The 19,269-nt window shown below is 36.0% G+C and overlaps 1 protein-coding gene and 1 pseudogene across 1 annotated transcript; both read left to right on the top strand.

The window, feature by feature from the left end:
* Window positions 1–1,375: 1,375 nt before the first annotated feature.
* On the top strand, window positions 1,376–2,302 carry LOC106986205 (olfactory receptor 5D13-like). The gene has a single exon (XM_027072665.2). It carries the CDS (start codon window positions 1,448–1,450, stop codon window positions 2,300–2,302), a length of 855 nt encoding a protein of 284 aa, XP_026928466.2. The 5' UTR covers window positions 1,376–1,447.
* An 11,506-nt stretch (window positions 2,303–13,808) lies between these two features.
* Window positions 13,809–14,749, top strand: LOC106986204 (olfactory receptor 5D13-like; annotated as a pseudogene).
* The last annotated feature ends 4,520 nt before the right edge of the window (window positions 14,750–19,269 follow it).

The raw sequence follows: 19,269 nt of genomic DNA, 5'->3' as shown, positions 1-19,269 counted from the left end.
AAGAAAGAAAGAAAAATCCCTAGTCAAATAACAACCACACTGTAATACTTCAGGAAGCAGGTGGCAATCTTTGGAGGTTTTGAGGTAGACTAAGTTTGATGATAATCTGGTAGAAAGATTTCCAGCATAAAAAAATAGCCTGCACATATTGTAAATAAGTTTATTTCTATCACACATCTCATGAAATATCTGATATTACAATGCAATATGTAATATTGCATTGTAAAATTACAATTTTCCATACTTAGGGAAATGTGGCTGACCAAGTGTGCTACTTTTCTGTAGGACATAGCTAAAATGTGGGGACAGAAATGTGTGACGGAGTATAAGAAGTTTCCTGGAAAGGGAATTCAAAAATAATTATAGCAACAATAGTAAAAAAGTGTAATCTGGTCATTTCTCTGGATCATTAATTTTCTTTTGAGTTCTAAGTTCCCATAGACAGGTTAGGCAGGAAGAGATTGTAGAAATTTATGATATGTATGTCTACCAAGAGAAGCATTTTTTTTGTTATTAAACATTTTTAAAGTTTATTTATTTTTGAGAAAGAGAGAGAAAGAGAGAGCACAAGTGGGAGAGGAGCGGGGCGGGGGGGAGACACAGAATCTGAAGCAGGCTCCGGGCTCTGAGCTGTTAGCACAGAGCCTGACGTGGGCTGAAACTCATGAACTGCGAGATCATGACCTAAGCTGAAGTCGAATGCTCAACTGACTGAGCCACCCAGGTGCTCCTAAGACCAGCATTTTAACTGAATTCTGATTCATGAAATAAATCAGACTGGTCTTTCTCATGAAGTCACCTGCCTCTGAAGATACTGGGTCTGATCATTCGAAATATATCAGCGGCAATTCTATTTTTGTTCTGTCTCTCTTGACTGCCTTCTTTTATTATTCTATTTGTACAAATTTCATATTTACCCTCCAATTGTGATATTAGTAAATTCTAACTTCATTTTTCTTTTGTTTTGTTTTCTTTTTTTTTTTTAGTAAATCCTAACTTTAAAAATAAAGGTTGGGGGTGCCTGGGTGGCGCAGTCGGTTAAGCGTCCGACTTCAGCCAGGTCACCATCTCGCTGTCCGTGAGTTCGAGCCCCGTGTCAGGCTCTGGGCTGATGGCTCGGAGCCTGGAGCCTGTTTCCGATTCTGTGTCTCCCTCTCTCTCTGCCCCTCCCCCGTTCATGCTCTATCTCTCTCTGTCCCAAAAATAAATAAAAACGTTGAAAAAAAATTAAAAAAAAAATAAAGGTTGAAATCAAGTATTTTCTACAAGACTATTTATGGATAATCACTAAGTTTTTCCTTATTTCCTCATTTTAACCTTCCTTATTTAGATTTTGTTTCTGACTTTTCTGAGTCAACTTTCTTGTTTTGTCCACAGGAACCAAGAAAACCAGAGTGCTGAAGTCACTTTCATTCTCTTGGGCTTTTCAGAATATCCAGAACTCCAGATGCCCCTGTTCCTGGTATTCCTGACCATCTACACAGTCACTGTTTTGGGAAATCTGGGCATGATCATGATTATCCAGATCAATCCCAAACTCCACACCCCCATGTATTTTTTTCTCAGCCATTTATCTTTGGTTGATTTCTGTTACTCTACAGTAGTCACACCCAAACTATTAGAAAACTTGATTGTGGAAGACAGAACCATCTCCTTCACAGGCTGCATCATGCAATTCTTCTTTGCGTGCATATTCGTGGTGACAGAAACCTTCATGTTGGCCGTGATGGCATATGACAGATTTGTGGCAGTTTGTAACCCTCTTCTGTACATAGTTGTCATGTCTCAGAAGCTTTGTTCCTTGTTGGTGGGTGCATCATACTCCTGGGGTATAGTGTGTTCCCTGACTCTTACTTACTTCCTACTGAAATTATCCTTCAAAGGAAATAATATCATAAATAACTTTGTCTGTGAGCATGCCGCCATCATCTCTGTGTCCTGCTCTGATCCCTACATGAGCCAGAAGATTATTTTAATCTCTGCCACATTCAATGAAATAAGCAGCCTGGTGATCATTCTGCTCTCCTATGTTTCCATTTTTATCACTGTCATGAAGATGCCTTCCACTGGGGGACGCCACAAGGCCTTCTCCACGTGTGCTTCCCACCTGACGGCTATCACAATCTTCCATGGGACCATTCTCTTCCTGTACTGTGTTCCCAACTCCAAAAGTTCATGGCTCATGGTCAAGGTGGCTTCTGTCTTTTACACTGTGGTCATCCCCATGCTGAACCCACTGATCTATAGCCTCAGGAACAAAGATGTGAAGGAGACAGTCAAGAAGTTAATCAATACCAAATGATCGTGATACATAATGTAAAGTGGCTTGTCACGTAAAGACTTTTGAGTTAGTACACATGACCATTTGACCACCTACGTAAATCTTCGATTCCTTTTTAAGTCATTGAAGATTGAGTTTATAGAGTTACCCTGAAAACATATGGTTTATCGTGGGGAAGGATACATCAAATGTAGTCTAGTCAATTAAGAGCTGATCAACACTCACACACTAATTTTAAAAGTAATATTTCTTCAATTTTACACAAGGAACATTGATACATTACAAATACAAAGAAGGCGTATCTCTGCCCCACTAAAGTTCAGAACACTGCTTAGTAAAATAGTATTTAATATAAATTTTATATTCTCTTTTTGTATACAAAATATGAAAATAAAAACTAATAACTGTATAGTTCAGAAACAGCTTTTGCTAAATCTAAATTTATCATTCCTGTTCATCTTGTGTTGTGAGTTAGCTATTGATGCATAATAACACAATGACATAAGATTTTAGTCATATGTCACATTAGGTAATTATTTATTGGTTGATTGATTGGATAGCCCTGCTAATATCAGCAAAATCATCTTGGTTAACTTGATACCGTCTTGTCTAACTGGACAACTTACTTCCAGTTCATAGATCTGCATGGTGATTGGGTAGCTGTGCTCTGTGGATCTATGGTCCCCTTTGAACCATGGGACTAGTTAGAGGATTTTCTTGCAGTGTTCACGGCTGAATCACAAAAAAGAAAGCGATATAACAAAAGATGCTTCAAGTTCCCTTGTGTATCATGTCTATCAACATTCTATCAGCCAGTGCAAATCACATAGCTGAGCACAAAGTCGATGGTTGCCAAGGTATATCTAAACTGCAAGACTGAAAAGTTTCATGGCAAAGAGCATACATACAAGGAGTCATGAAGAACTGGGTCCAATATTTCAATATTCCTGAAGTTTATGGTAAATCTTACTTCGTGGAAAATATCCTTCTCCTGTATTCCAGATAAATATAATATAACTGTCTTAATTTGACAGAACTTTTAAATACATTGGTGCACCATTTGATTGGCTTAACTACATGACTGTATTGGTTATTGCTTGCAGATTGTGATTGATGACTCCCAGGATAGGTAACGTCTTGGTAAATTTCCAAGTAGCATAGTTCCAATCCAACTTCACACTATATTACTGGCTTCACCCAAATCATGAGGTTTTTATTTCCAAATAAAATATTCCAATTTCCTTCATATAAAGCTTTGCTCTTTATACACCTATTCATCTGATTGTTTAGCAATACGTAACAATATACGAGCAAATCATGATATATAATTATGGGCTTTTGTGATTTATTTAACTTTTAATTCTCTATTAACCAAGTATCAAAAGCATTCAACCAATTTCACTAGAATACCTTTATAGGCTGTGTGTGTATGTTAATACAAATATTTTAAGGATAGAAAAAATGTATTTAGGGAGTGTATGAAAGCAGTATAGAATTAACTATATGTGGCATTTGATATAGAGCTTTGGATTTAAGATGTTAACATTTAAAAAATATCATAGATGTGAGGTAAAATGTTATTTTGAAACTAATTGGATTTGTGCCGTGCAGGACAAAAGTAAACTCTACAGAAAGATCTCTGAATAACTGCAAAATCTTTTTAAATAGGTTACTGGTTTATTCTGGAAAATGCTTTTGAATGGACACTTATTCACACAAATGTAATACAGAAGTTCTCCAAGAATTTCAAAATTATAATTTTAATCTGAATGTGCACATTTTAAGTGATAAGTGTATGATTACTAATGTATATTATTTCATTGGGGTTCTATAAAGTCATAGTAATGAGCTATTTATTTCTATGTATGTTATACTCTTCTTTAACTTTTTGTTAGTAGTTTGGATAGAAGCAAATTTTTTGTTTGGTTTCTGAAGGCTGTGGCAAGACTCTTGGTAAAGATATTCACAAGATCATCTTGTACAACAAAAAATGTACAGAAGTAATAGCCACTTAATGGAGGAACTGTTATAAGTTGAATGTTGACCACGTTATGTACATATTAATTTTCATATTGTGTTTAATAATAAATAAGAGTTCAGGAAATGTACTAATGTTGGACAGTTGGCTTATGATATGAATATTTCAGTGGTGATAGGTGATATTTTTATTGTGTATCTGGTATTTCCTACTTCATCATCTTAGATGGAACCTGAAAGAGAAAAAGGAAAGCTACCTGGACAATTAGAGGAAGGGATTGTGGCTCTCCTACATCAGTGCTCTGTTTTCTGGATATTACTGCTTAGTTACTTAGTTCATTCAAGTTGAGGATAGTCTTGAAGAAAAAAGTTGCATTCAAAGCACAAGGGATGTGAAAGCAGTCCTGAGCTTGTGCCTCTGATAGAAGCAAAATCCTGGAGTGATTTTCTGGTTGCATTTGGTGTTTATTTCCCTACTGCTATAATTGAAATTCCAGGAAAGCCTTACAAAAAAAAAAAATAAAAATAAATAAATAAAGCCTTATCTCCAATGTAAATAGCACATTAGAGAAGATATAATTCCAACTTTACGTACATTTATCCCAGCAGGCAGAGAAGGGAACACTTTCCAGTTCATTGTAGGCCAGCATCTCCAGATAAGGAAATTATAGAACAACATATCATAAATATGCATGGACAAATATTTAAAAGAACAAATAAAATTTATTGGTATATAAAAAAAGCTAGTACATCATATACAAGAGGGAGTTAATCCAGGAATGCAGGAATGATGTATAATTTGAGTCCATTATTATAATTTGTCCCATGGACAAAATAATGTAGCAAAACATATAGTTACCTCAACAGATGTAGAGAATACTTGATGGAATTAAGCAACTATTCATGATAAAAATAGTAAAGTAGGAACAGAAAGGACAGATTGTTAGAAGGAAGAACTCATTTACTTCTTTCTGGACAATAAGGCATCAATAGTGTGTAAAACTGGAGCACTAGAATTTTAGTTAGGATGAAAACAAACTATTTTCCGTAGACATATTTGAGCTAATTATTGCAGACACTTGAGGCAGAGAGAAAACATAGGGTCAAAGTTAATTTCCTTTCGATAGCTGGCTTCCTTTATATTGAAACAAAATTTTCATAAAATAACCATATTAGAGTCAAAACTTCAGTGCCATTAAAACATTCACTGTATTATTCAACCAACACCTCTACCCAGTTCCAAAATATTTTCACCATTTCAAAAGCAAATGTCATACCCATTAATCAGTTTTTCTCCATTCTGCCTCTCCACCCAGAACCCGATAATGACCATTCTGTTCTCTGTCATAATGTATTTATCCATTCTTATATTTCATATCATGTATTTATCCATTCTATATATTTCATATTTCACGAGTGCCTAGCTTCTTTCATTTGTCATGTTTTCAAGGTTCATCCACGTTGTAACATACATCAGTACTTTATCCCTCTATATGGTTGAACAGTCATCCATCATATGTGCATATTACAGTTCATACATCTGTTGAAGTACATTTATTGATAGATATTTGGATTGCTTGACCTTTTGGCATTTGTGAATAGTGCTATTGTAAACATCTATGTGCAAGTATCTGTTTGGGTGCCTGTTATCAACTGTATTCAGCTACACCTATTCAGTTTTTTCCTAGGAGTGGAATTGCTGGGTACTTGGAATTACCCAAACTGTAAGGTTAAAAGGCCCCATACACAAGACTACACTCACTTTTGACACAAACTGCAAGTTAGAGGAATCCCCAAAACCACCCTTAGGTTTATTAATTTGCTAACAGTTTTCAAACAACTCACTGAAACTCCCGGTTTATCCAGTGATAAACCACATAAACCAAAATAAGATCAATCATCTGAAGGAAGAAACACACAGAACAGAATCTAGAAGAGATCCCAAAGAGGAGCTTCCAGTGTCCTTGGACATGTTACCATTCCAGCTTCCACGTGTGACAATACACATGGATCATTGGCAATTAGGGAAGATCACACAAGCCTCAGTGTTCAGCTTTTATTACGGTTCTATTACATAGGGTTGATTTATTGACTGTCCACATGGTTGATCTCCCAGCCTCCAGGTTGACTGTAGACAAAAGACCACTATAGGCCAAGATTGACATATGTGGTCAGCCCCAACTTAAGATCAGGTGTGGCACCGATCATAAACAGACCCTCCTATCAGGTAAGACATAGATCACCTCCAAGAAACTGAGACTAAAAGCCGGACTTGCATTTGTGCAAGACCAATTTTTTTTTTTTTTTACTACACATTGAGTCTAATAGTCTATTTATGTGAGGAATAACCACACTGATTTCCACAGTGCCTGAACCATTTTGGGCTTCCAAGAACAATGTACAAAAGCTCCAATTACTCTATATCATCACCAATGTTTGCTACTGTGCATTTTTTTTCCTTTTTAAATTATAGCTCTCCTAGTGAAGAAGTGGCATGTCATTGTGGTATTGATTTGAATTTTCTTAATCACTAAAGACGTTGAGGATCTTTTCATGTGCTTGCGGGGCATTTGTAGATCTTGGGAGAAATGTCTATTTAAATCATTTGCACATTTTCTAACTGGAAGGCTTGACTCTTGGGTGTTTGTTGTAAGAGTTCTACATATGTTGTGGATTCCACTCCATTATCAGATATATGATTTGTAAATCTTTTCTCCTATTCTCTGACTTCAATAATAGTGTGTGTTTTTTTTGATGCACACAAATTTTAAATTTTTATTAAGTCCAATTTATCTATTTTTTTCTTTTGTCATTTGTGCTTTTGGTCCCGTATTTAAGGATTCATTGCCAAATCCAAGGCTATAAAAATTACGGCTAAGTTTTCTTCTAAGCGTTCTATAGGTTTTGACATTACTTTAGGTCTTTGTTCAATTTTGAGTTAACCACTGTATATGGTATAAAGTAGATGTCCAGGGATGCTGGGTGGCTCAGTCAGTTAAGCGTCCAACTTTGGCTCAGGTCACGATCTCACCGCTCGTGGGTTCAAGCCCCACATTGGCCCTGTGCTGACAGCTCAGAGCCTGGAGCCTGCTTCAGATTCTGTCTCTGTCTCTCTGCTCGTGCTCTGCCTGTCTGTCTCTGTCTCTCAAATATAAAATAAAACATTAAAAATATAAAATAAAACAAAGTCGATGTCCAACCTCATTATTTTACATGTGAATATCCAGTTCTCCTTGCCATCACTTATGGAAAAAATTCCTTTCTCCATTGAATGTTCTTGGGATACTGTTGAAAATCAATGGTTCATGGATATATGGGTTTATTTCCGGATTCTTAATTCTATTCCTTGTATCTGTGGAGTAAGTTGTGAAATCAGGAATCATGAATCCCCCCATATGTTCTTTTCCAAGATTGTCTTAGCTTTTGGGCTGCTTTTAATTCCATATGGATTTAAAAATCAGTTTCCATTTCCATAAAATTACCTTTGGAATTTTGATAGAGATTGCCCTGAAACTGTATATAACCTGTGATGCTATGGCCAACTTAACAACATTAAGTGTTCCATGCTATTGCAGGAGGGACAAAACTTCTCTGCTCATCTTAAATTTTCAGCTAGGCCTTTTAACAAAAAAGGTTAACAAGAGGGAAACAAAGTTTATTAATGCATGCAGTGCACATCACATGAGAGAAGTTTAAACATAAAATAATGCAGAGACAGCTTAGAACTGCAGCTTTGATAGCATCTTCAACAAAGAACAATGAATGTGTAGAGAGTCGACAGGACAAAGGAAAACAGTTGTTGGCTTCCAAGGGTAGCAAACTGTGGGAAGGTCATGGCAAATATGTGCAGCAAAGGGAAGCCTCTTCCACTGTTGGTGGGAATGCAAACTGGTGTAGTCACTCCAGAAAACAGTAGGGAAACTTCTCAAAAAGTTAAAAATAGAACTACCCTATGGCCCAGCAATTGCACTACTAGCTTTTTACCCAAAGGATACAAAAATACTGATTTGAAGGGGCACATGCACCCCGATGTTTATTGCAACATTATCACCAATAGCCAAATCATGGAAACAGCCCAAATGCCCATTGACTGATGAATGGATAAAGAAGTGGCATATATACATACAATGGAATATTACTCAGCCATAAAAAATAATGAAATCTTGCCATTTGCAAAGATGTGGATAGAGATGGAGAGTATTATGCTCAGCAAAATAAGTCAGTCAGAGAAAGACAAATACCATATGATTTCACTCAAATATGGAACTTAAGAAACAAAACAGATGAACAACAGAAGGGGAGAAAAGAGAGAGGGAAGCAATCCAGAAGAGACTCTTAAAAATAGAGAATAAATTGACAGCTGATGGAGGAGAAGTGGGCAGGAGGTTGGGCTAAATGGGTAATGGGCATTAAGGAGGGCACTTGTGATGAGCACTGGGTGTTGTATCACAAGTGATGAATCACTAAATTCTACCCTGGAAACCAATATTACCCTATATGCTAACTAACTAGAATTTAAATAAAAACTTGAAACAAACAAAAAAAAGGAAAGTAATGGAGTAAGATTGTTTGCAGATTTCTTTGGGCTGATAAGTGTCTGTCTCTAGTAAAAAGAAAATTTATATTCTGCTTTTTGGCAGAAAAGGGGACGGTACAAAGAGCTTTCCCTGCATTTGTTGCTCTACTTGCCTTCAGCTCAAAACAATTTTTTTAATATCAAAATGCATATTTTAGCAGGGCATATTCTGGATTCCTTCCCTATGAATGCACCGTATCTTTTCATTTATTTAGATATTCTTTAATTTGTTTCAGCAATGTTTTGTAGTTACAGTATACACGTCTTTCACCTCCTTGTTAAATTTATATCTAGGTATTTGATTCTTTTGAGTTTCATTTAAGTGGAATGTTTTTCTTAACTTCCACTGAGGATTGTTCATTTCTGCTCTCTAGAAACACCACTGATTTTTGCATGTTTACTGTGTGCTGTGAAACTTTGCTGAAATTGTGTCAACTGAGATGATCATGTGGTTTTACTGCTTTGTTGTTAATGTGGTACATACGTTGGTTGGTTTTCCTATGTGGAACTACACTTGTATTTCTGGAAAAATATCACTAAGTCATGTGATATGACCCCTTCAGGATGCTGTTGGATTCAATTTGCTACCCTTTTGTTGAGGAGTCTACCAAACATTTTAAAAAGCGTTAACACCAATCCTTTTAAAACTCTTCCAAAAAGTAGAAGAAAATCTTCCAAAGTCATTTAGTCCAGCACTATTACCCCAATACTGAGGCTAGACAAAGACACTGCAAGAAAATTACAGATCAAGATCCCTGATGAACATAGATCTATATCATTTTTTATGTGTGGATCCTCAGATGTATTGTTTCAGAGACTGCTGACTATCTTTTATCCTTGATTTTCTTATGCATTATATAAATTGGACTCGATAAAAATTGAGCTTCTGAAGGATGTATTTACAGAGTTTTTAACTGCCTCTTCTATACTTAGAGAATAGAATCATAACCTCAGAAGCACCATGTTGATGGTGAGCCAGGGGTTATAAGAAACCTGAGCACCGAAATTACTATATGGAGCATAACTGCCTAATATTCAGGAATGCAATTTGAATCTTCCATTAGTGAGAAAGAAATATGCTCTTACTGCATCTAGCTACTGGTATTTTTGATTTGTGTCTTTCATGCATGTTGGATAGAATTACCAAATTAATGAATATATCATCCTTTCCATAAATTGGTATTTTAGGAAACCTACAATCCAAAATTATTTCAGAGTCAATAGTAAATATAAATATCCGAGGACACCGTACCTGTATTTGACAGGCCAAAGCAGATTGTCTTCTATTAATAAAACCCATAGTGTGACTAGAAAAGGAAGTTTTCAGTGTATTGCTAACTAATTAAAAATAGACAATGTAATTTATTACTTAGAAAGCTCTATATTACCATACACAGGGACATAAGTATACTTTCATAGGAAAATAGAAAATATAAATTCAACATGAATTACAATGACTATCTCTAGACTATTACCTATTTTTTTTATTTAAGAGACAGAGAGAGAGAGAGAGAGAGAATGCAAGTGGGGGAAAAGGCTAGAGGGAGAGAGAGAATCTTAAGCAGGCTCCATGCTCAGCATGGACCCCAATATGGGGCTCGATCCCAAGACCTTGGGATGATGACCAGGGTGGAAATCAAGAGTCGGTGCTCAACTGACTGAGCCACCCAGGTGTCCTGCTAGACTAATCTCTTACAGGTTATTTTTTTCTCATGCATTTATTTTTTTTTTAATTTTTTTATTTTATTTTTTTTTATTTTTTAAATTTTTTTAAATTTTATTTATTTTTATTTATTTTTGAGACAGAGAGACAGAGACAGAGCATGAGTGGGAGAGGGGCAGAGAGAGAGGGAGACACAGAATCTGAAACAGGCTCCAGGCTCTGAGCTGTCAGCACAGGGTCTGATGCGGGGCCCGAACACATGAACCATGAGATCATGACCTGAGCTGACATCAGACGCTCAACCGACTGAGCCATCCAAGAGCTCCTTTTTCTCACACATTTCTGTATTTTACATCAATGTAAAGATATACAGAATCTTGTTTATTTTCCTTAAGCTTAATGTTGATAATGCAAACACCTCAGGGCTTCAGGAAAATGATACACAACCAAGATACCACATGGGATGTGTTACAACTAATTACTTGAATTACAGTCTGCAAGGCAGTACCTCAGTGATATTCTCTAGTCTCTGTATCCCTAAGGTCTTACAGGCATATATTTGTGACACAGTTTGGTGCCCGGATTTAGTTTTCAGGTGTCATCTTATCTCTGTTATTTCTGAGTTGTCTTAATAAATTGGAAAAAAAACAAGTAACTATCTGAAACATTTAATGAAACATACTGTAGACTTCTCTTGCTTTCAGCTCTGTTTCTATTAATTAAATACTTTGCAGGAACATTCCTGGAGTTCATTCATCCAAGTGAAGAATTATTCCCTAAATGACTCACGCAAGCCTTTCTGCATTTAAGTGAGTTGATTTTGTTTTACTTTAGAAGGAAAATATGGAGTTCCAGTAATCTTTGCAGGAGACGAGCACGTGCGTAGGACAAAGTGCCCACAGACCACTTAGTTCTGTGTGCAAAGGGTTTGTGGTATTGTATTCTAATTCCTTCTTTCTTTCAAATGTTATTCATCCTATTTTCCTTATTTTGTAGTCACTCTACAGCCAGCAAGGCAACAAACATTTGGCAAATCCAGAATAACAATAATAAAAAAAAATGGGCCTTGTCTTTCACACTGCCTACAATCTCCAAAGAAGAAAGTAATAATAACAACCTTATTTTAAATGATAAGCTACAGCATATGGCACTCGTTAGTTATAAACAGTAGAGTTTATAAAAAGGCAAGAAACAATGAGCAATGTCTCTAATAGTAGGTGGTAAAATAAAATATGACAATAGTGGGAATAAATTGGGAAAACAAACTATGGGCAAATGATCACGTATTATGTAACAGGTCTTCATAAGTCCGCCATGACTGAAGAAAAATGTGTCAGGTGGCAATGAGATTGAATTTCTAGATCCAAGAAGTTTTGGAAAAGCCAGCTGAACATTGTAAATTGCCTTCATTCACTTTTAAAATGTATTTGGAGTCTTAGAAGTCACTGGTTGTCAGGTTAAAGTAATCGTGGAAAATTATTCTCACAGTGTTGCACGGAATATTTCAAATTGAAGGAATGCTCCTGGGGTGTATGTCCATAATCTAGCCTTGCAGGGCTAAGACTTTTTAAGGGAGTGTCACAGTGGCTTTGCTGTGGGATCAGTCTTTGAGATATATCTTTCCTATAGGAACGAAGACATGGGAAGCAGAGAAAGCAATAGTGTGTTAAGAAAACCTATAGCAGAATGGGGAAAATATAATTATGCATCTTAGATTAAATGCCCCAATGAAATTCTATAGCGTTTCTATTGTATGGGTTCAGGAGGAAAGAATTTCTATATTGTATGTGCCCACCCATTGATAGATGTCCATACTTGGGCCTGATTTTTGTAACAATGTAAGCTTTTTGGAATCCTACCCATTACTCAAAATTTCATTAAATAAGAAAGCTGAATATCAAGTACGCATTGCACCATGTCTTGTAGCCTTGAATTCATTACCAAAGTATCTACATCCATTGTAGTGATTTAAATTTTATATTACAAATATTCTCATTTTACTGTTGAGAAAATGCCTCGTGGCAGCAAGTAATTTTCAAGAAATATCGTGTGTTGTTTGAGATGGGTCTTTGTCCTGACACGTGTCCTTGGAAAAGCTTTAAACTTAGTTCAAAATGACAGAATGCATTTTTCACTGCAGCATGAGATTTATGCACACTGTCCAGTATTTTGAGAGTTTTCACTGTGTACCACCTATCCAGTTTCCAAAATTTACCGCACTGGAGAAAGAAGAGATTTTTGTTCAATATCGTTTTAACTGTCTTCCCTAGAAATGCAGCACATATTTTGCTGTGAACATATCTTGATGAATAATATAATATGACATGAGGGATAATATTAAAAATTTTCAAGATTAGTTCAACATAAGTGTATAAGTTTAGTATACTTCTACAGCACAGCTGTATCTGTGTTGAGAATATTGGATTACCAGGAGTAACAAGGGCATTGAAAAGGAGATGAGACAACCAAGAAAATCTTAAATTGACCATTTTGCATGAATGCTAGTATTTAAACTTTTTAAAACCAGTTAGAAGTTGATTTTCTCACAGTTTAAGGGGAGAGGCAGGTAAGAAAGTAAAGCAAGTCATGTAATTCTTTGCTTCTACAGTTGACCCTTGAACAAGATGGGAGTGAGAGGCACCAACCTCCATGTAGTCAAAAACCTACATATACCTCTTGACTTCCCAGAACTTAACTATTAATAGCCTAGTGTTGACTGGAAGCCTTCCTGGTAACATATACAGTCGATTAGCACGTATTTTGTATGTTGCCTGGTTTATGCTTGTATATATGTATGTGTGCGTTTTGCATTAAATATTGTATTCTTTCCATAAAGTAAGCTAGAGAAAAGAATTATTAAGACAAGTTGTAAGAAAGATAAAGTACTTTTACAGTACTATATTATATTTATTGGAAAAAATAGCACATAAGTGGGCTTGCACAGTTCGAACCGTTGTTCAAAGGTCAACTGTATTTTTACTAAGCTCAAATTCATGCAAAGAGAGTGGCTTATGAAGTCAGCTGCCTATGATAATACTGATTTTATTATCTGAAATAGAGCAAAGTCTAGTCTGTTTTTTATGTTCCTGTTTTAACCTTGGTTTTGATGATTCTAGTCACAAAGTTTTTACTCACTGTGTAATTGTTACATAAGTCAATACTCACTTTTTAAATGTAACAGTGGAAGGAAGTCTACTATTTTCAGCAACACTCTTAACAGACCCATTGAGCCTCTAAACTTGTCTTTTCTTCTCTTATGTATTTCAGATTCTGGAACTTATTTTCTGGATAAACTTTTATATTTTGTCCACAGGAATCAAGAAAACCAGAGTAGTAGAGTCACCTTCATTCTGTTGGGCTTCTCAGAATATCCAGAACTCCAGATGCCACTTTTCCTGGTATTCCTGACCATCTACATAGTCACTGTTCTTGGGAATCTGGGTATGATCATGATCATCAAGATCAATCCCAAACTCCACACCCCCATGTACTTTTTTCTCAGCCATTTATCTTTGGTTGATTTCTGTTACTCTACAGTAGTCACACCCAAACTATTAGAAAACTTGGTTGTGGAAGACAGAACCATCTCCTTCACAGGCTGCATCATGCAATTCTTCTTTGCGTGCATATTCGTGGTGACAGAAACCTTCATGTTGGCCGTGATGGCATATGACCGATTTGTGGCAGTTTGTAACCCTCTTCTGTACACAGTTGTCATGTCTCAGAAGCTTTGTTCCTTGTTGGTGGGAGCATCATATTCTTGGAGTATAGCCTGCTCCTTAACATACACATACTTTTTGTTGACTTTATCCTTTTGTGGAACTAGCTTCATAAACAACTTTGTCTGTGAGCATGCTGCCATTGTCTCTGTGTCCTGCTCTGATCCTTACATTAGCCAGAGGGTCATTTTAGTCTCTGCCACATTCAATGAAATAAGCAGCCTGGTGATCATTCTTCCCTCCTATGTTTCCATTTTTATCACTGTCATGAAGATGCCTTCCACTGGAGGGCGCCACAAGGCCTTCTCCACGTGTGCTTCTCACCTGACCGCTGTTACAATTTTCCATGGGACCATACTGTTTCTGTATTGTGTTCCCAACTCCAAAAGTTCATGGCTCATGGTCAAAGTAGCTTCTGTCTTTTACACTGTGGTCATTCCCATGCTGAACCCACTGATCTACAGCCTCAGGAACAAAGATGTGAAAGAGGCAGTCAAGACGTTAATGTTAAATTATTCTTTGATAAAATGTAAAGCCAGAAATATGAATTAGTCCTTTTTTTAGAGTACTGGTAAGACTTGTCCAATAGAAAATCAGTCCATAAGGGTATGATACACTTGTAATTGACAGTCCATAATCTGTTCACTCTAATGTTTAGTGAAATAACTTTAAAATTACATATGATGTTAGGGATAAAAGATTAAACCAAGTGTTTGATTCATAAATTGAAATACAAAAGTGTCTGTGTCAGTATACATGATCATGTAATTGCTCAGACAAATTTCAGTTCAGTTTAAGTCATGGAAGTGTGGGGTTTTTGAGATGGTCTGAAGAGTTATGGTTTATTACAAGGTAGTTTACTTCTTAATGTAAAAATAGTACCTTAAAAGCTGTTCAACATAGGAGCTCGGGGGTGGCTCCGTCGGTGAAGCATCTGACTCTTGATTTCAGTTCAGGTCATGATCTCATGGTTCCTGGGATCGAGGCCCATGTCGGGCTCTTTGCTGACATCATGGAACCTGCTTGGGATTCTCTCTCTCTCCCTCTCTCTCTCTTTGCCCCTCCCTTGCTCATGATCTTTCTCTCTCTCTCTCTCAAGTTAAATAAATAAACATTTAAAAAGCTTTCAACATAAAACTCTAAGGTTCCAAAAACAAAAATTATATTTAATTCCACAAGAATCATCTTGGTACTGGAAGATTCCCTGAAAAATAAAAATAAATAAAAGTATATCTCCCTTAAAAGGTCCAGAATACAATGTAAATTATAACTGGCAGTACGAACAAATATAAAATATTTTCTATGTCTGTAGTAGCACAAGAAACCAATATACATTTTGGAGATCCACGCCCATCACTGTAGTTTTTCTCTTTGTGTCAATGTAGTTGTACTTTTTTCATTTATTCAAAATTTTATTTTAATAGTACTAGGTACATTTTAGGTTGTAAGAAATAATTTAGAGAGATCCCAGGTAGTTTTTACCGATTTTCCCCTATGATCATATAATACAACAATCAGGATATTAATAATGACACAATGTACAGATCTTACTCAGGCATCAATTATTTATTGATGAAAAACAATCATAAATTCCAGAAGGATGCAACAATAGCAATCCTATAGAACCAGTGAGTTGACGAAGGTACCTCGGCTGATAGCAGCTGGGTCACTTGAGCATCAATACTGAGCTAACCAGATCAGCTAACCTCAATCTACAGGCCTGTAGGTAGGTCATCTTTATTGGACTATTCGGTTAATGGTCTACGTTGTAAGCTGAGTCACAATAAAGTATACATAAAGCAAAGGTATATTATAAGTGCCTGTTTGGGTCTCACCTGTTAACATGTTAGGAGTTAAAGCAAATCACATGGCTAAGCCCAAGGCCAAGGGGTGAGAAAGGTATCTACATCTTGTGGAACTGTTAAGTTATAAGTCAACAGGGTATATATAGGGAGAAGTAAAGAATCTGGCTCAAAATCTACTGAAGATTGACCAAAACATTTGCCTCATTGAACATATTCTTTGATAATGCCAGATAACTTTATGGCAGATAACAGATAACCCACGACTGTGGTAGGTTTCATCCAAGTTTTCTAATAATTGACTGGTTATTGTATTGCTTTAAGCAAATGCCTGGGATTAAATATAACTCACGTTTTCTTTGTTGTCTTAATCATGATTAAAGTTTATAAGCAAAGACTAGAGAGACATTCAAGTGTGGTTGCTCTAATTCAACCACTTAAACATTACTTGTTTCTCTCCATTATTTAGAGTCTTATTTTCATATGGAAATTAAAAGCTCTTTACCATAATGCTTTACGTGGAATCAGGTATCTTGTGTAAATTAGGGATATATAACAAAATTATAATCACTCATTGTTTATCATAACAATAACAAAGGATTTACTTTAATTTTTAATTGTTTGTCAACCAAGGGCCCTAAGTAAATGTTCCATCAGGTTCTTTCGCTGTGTGCATGCCTCTGCGTGTGTGTGATCTTTTAAGAACACAAAAATAAGTTAGGAAGCTTGAGCGTGTTATCATGGAATATTTGGTATATTCAGTAAGGTTTCTAAGGTTAAAAACTAGAATATATAATTTTTAAATATTGATTTTGAAGTTATGTAACGTGGGGTTTGGTACTTTAATTAGTTTTGTGTTTCTCAGTGGAAAACAAAATAAAAACAAGAAAAAGTGAAGAGCTGAAAAATCCTTTTAGAACATGATATTCTTTTATATTGGTAACTGCTCTTACATATGCAGCTTATTTCCACAAATGTAATGTAAAGTGATTTTCAAAAAGCCTCACGTTGTACGTTCAGCCTGAAAGTAGACGTTCTAACAGTGAAGATAAACACATTAGACAATATATTTGTTCACTAGTGGTTGTGTTACGTGATGGCTATGGGCTATTTTTTTTTTCTACCCATGGATTTATATGCTACTCTTCCTTTAAAATTTTAGATGTAGTAGGCATAAATGTGACTTTCTTTCTGCCCAAGGCCTGTGACGTAACAGGTCCATATTGAACACAATTTTCTTTCTTTCCTAATATGTGGCCTAGAAAATATTCCTAGAGGTACAGGAATAACATAGGTGGACTTAAAATATTAGCACTATGACCTTTCTGGCTGAACTAAAGAATACAGCTGGCTTTATAGCCAAGATGATGATTAACTAACATATCCTAGCCCCCAGCTGAAGGCAAGCATGTTCAGCATATAAGAAACAATAAGCCTTAATAGTTGAATGTAAAATATATATACATGTACATATATGTAATATATATATATATATATACACATACATATACATATGTATATACGTATATACATAGTATATACATAGTATAATATTAAGTGTTATATATATTATATATATGTATATGTATATACATATATACATAGTATAATATTAAGTGTGTTTCTATATAAATTCATGTAGGAACAGATAAGCAAAATTAAGAGACTAAAAAAGCATATCATAGCAGCTATAAGTATGCAGGAGTCAATGGGATAGATAGGACTATAATTTTTCATGATTTTAATAAGTATAACCTCTATACAGAGGCACATTATTTTTTAAGATGTAAAGATCAGCATGTCAATGATTTAAAAGAAATTATAGTCTAAGCTGAGGAAGAGGAAGTTCCCTCTAATTATTTTGCTTGTAGCTCATTATAGCACACACTGTCAGGATTCCCTGAGGTCTGTGCCCCCAAGGTCAGGCACTTAGAATAAAACAAACACCATCATGGAACATAGTTTCCAGGTCTATCTACTCCTGAAGGACATCTCTATGTTCCCTCCAAAATTTCTTGACAATTGCAAAAGTGGCATTTCTTGGGATCTTTATTGAATAAAATTTTGCAAGAAACATCAACTCTGATCAAAGAACTGAAACATTTAAACAAAACTTTCAGTTTTGAGACAGAAAGTATAGGCAGCTTATTAATACTAGCAAGGAAGTCTTCAATAAAAATGCATCAGGAAAATCTGGCTTTTGGTGAGTTGATTCAACCTAGGATTATCTTTTCATTCTGATGTGAGGGACATTGGAACCCAGCACGTTGTTGGCCGGAGCCACCTATGTGAGCTTAGTAAAAGCAATTTCGACTTGGTTTGTGTGTATATTCAACTGGCTGCATTCTACTTGCGTTATTCCCAGAACCGTTGTTCTGAGCTGGAAAGTTCGTCTCCAATTGCTAAGCTAAACACATTGTGTGGCTTGACAAGAAATGTTAAATGCAAGTCTTCTCCTAAAGAAGTGATACTCTTCAGGGAAAAAGCTAAGGTGCACATGCAAACATGCACATACACACACATGCCCATAAATGTAGCAAACATGCCAGGCACTACACATACATTGTGGTAATAGACGTGGAAAGAACATAGAAGAAGAGAAAAGGCATTTCTGTTAACCAGCAGTTTTTTTGGAGGGGCTATGTGGTACTTCAGGAAATGGTGGCACAACGTACAACAAGGGTAGAGGTGCCATTTCAGAGGGATGAATGGTGGAAGATTAAGAGTTACAAATGTTTGTTTTTGTACAATAAGGATTTAAGGTCCCACTGTGAATGAAGCACTATGGTCATGACAGACGATGTGGTTATATAGTGCCTGGAGATATTAAAGACATCTGGGCAGAAGTTTCGATTTGATTCACTTAGTATAAAATGCTCTCAAAAATGCTTACACCATTGCATTCCAGGCTAAGTGTGAGTCAACAAAAGTTAATCTCACAGACTGGACTCCAGTTGGAAATCTTATATGCAGGTGAGAGGATAGTTGGTGATAGTAAAAATGAAGAGGGAGGTACACTTAGACTATTTCTCTCTTTTCACCTTTCCCTGATTGCCTTTCCCACAGTCACACATACGACAGGCAGAAGAGACAGAAAGAACCAGGCAGGGTTAGGAAAGCAAAGGAAAATGAAGATTCTGTGTTGCTGGGTTAGAAATGGATATGATTGTGAATTCAAGACTCAGTGAAACATCTCCAATTAAAAAGAGTCCAGGAGATACAATTCTTTTTAAAATAGCTTTCTGAATATG

This window comes from Acinonyx jubatus, chromosome D1 (assembly GCF_027475565.1).
Source record: "Acinonyx jubatus isolate Ajub_Pintada_27869175 chromosome D1, VMU_Ajub_asm_v1.0, whole genome shotgun sequence".
Classification (NCBI taxonomy): domain Eukaryota; kingdom Metazoa; phylum Chordata; class Mammalia; order Carnivora; family Felidae; genus Acinonyx; species Acinonyx jubatus.
The sequence above is the reverse complement of the archived record's forward strand: the minus strand, read 5'-3'. Positions and strand labels throughout refer to the sequence as shown.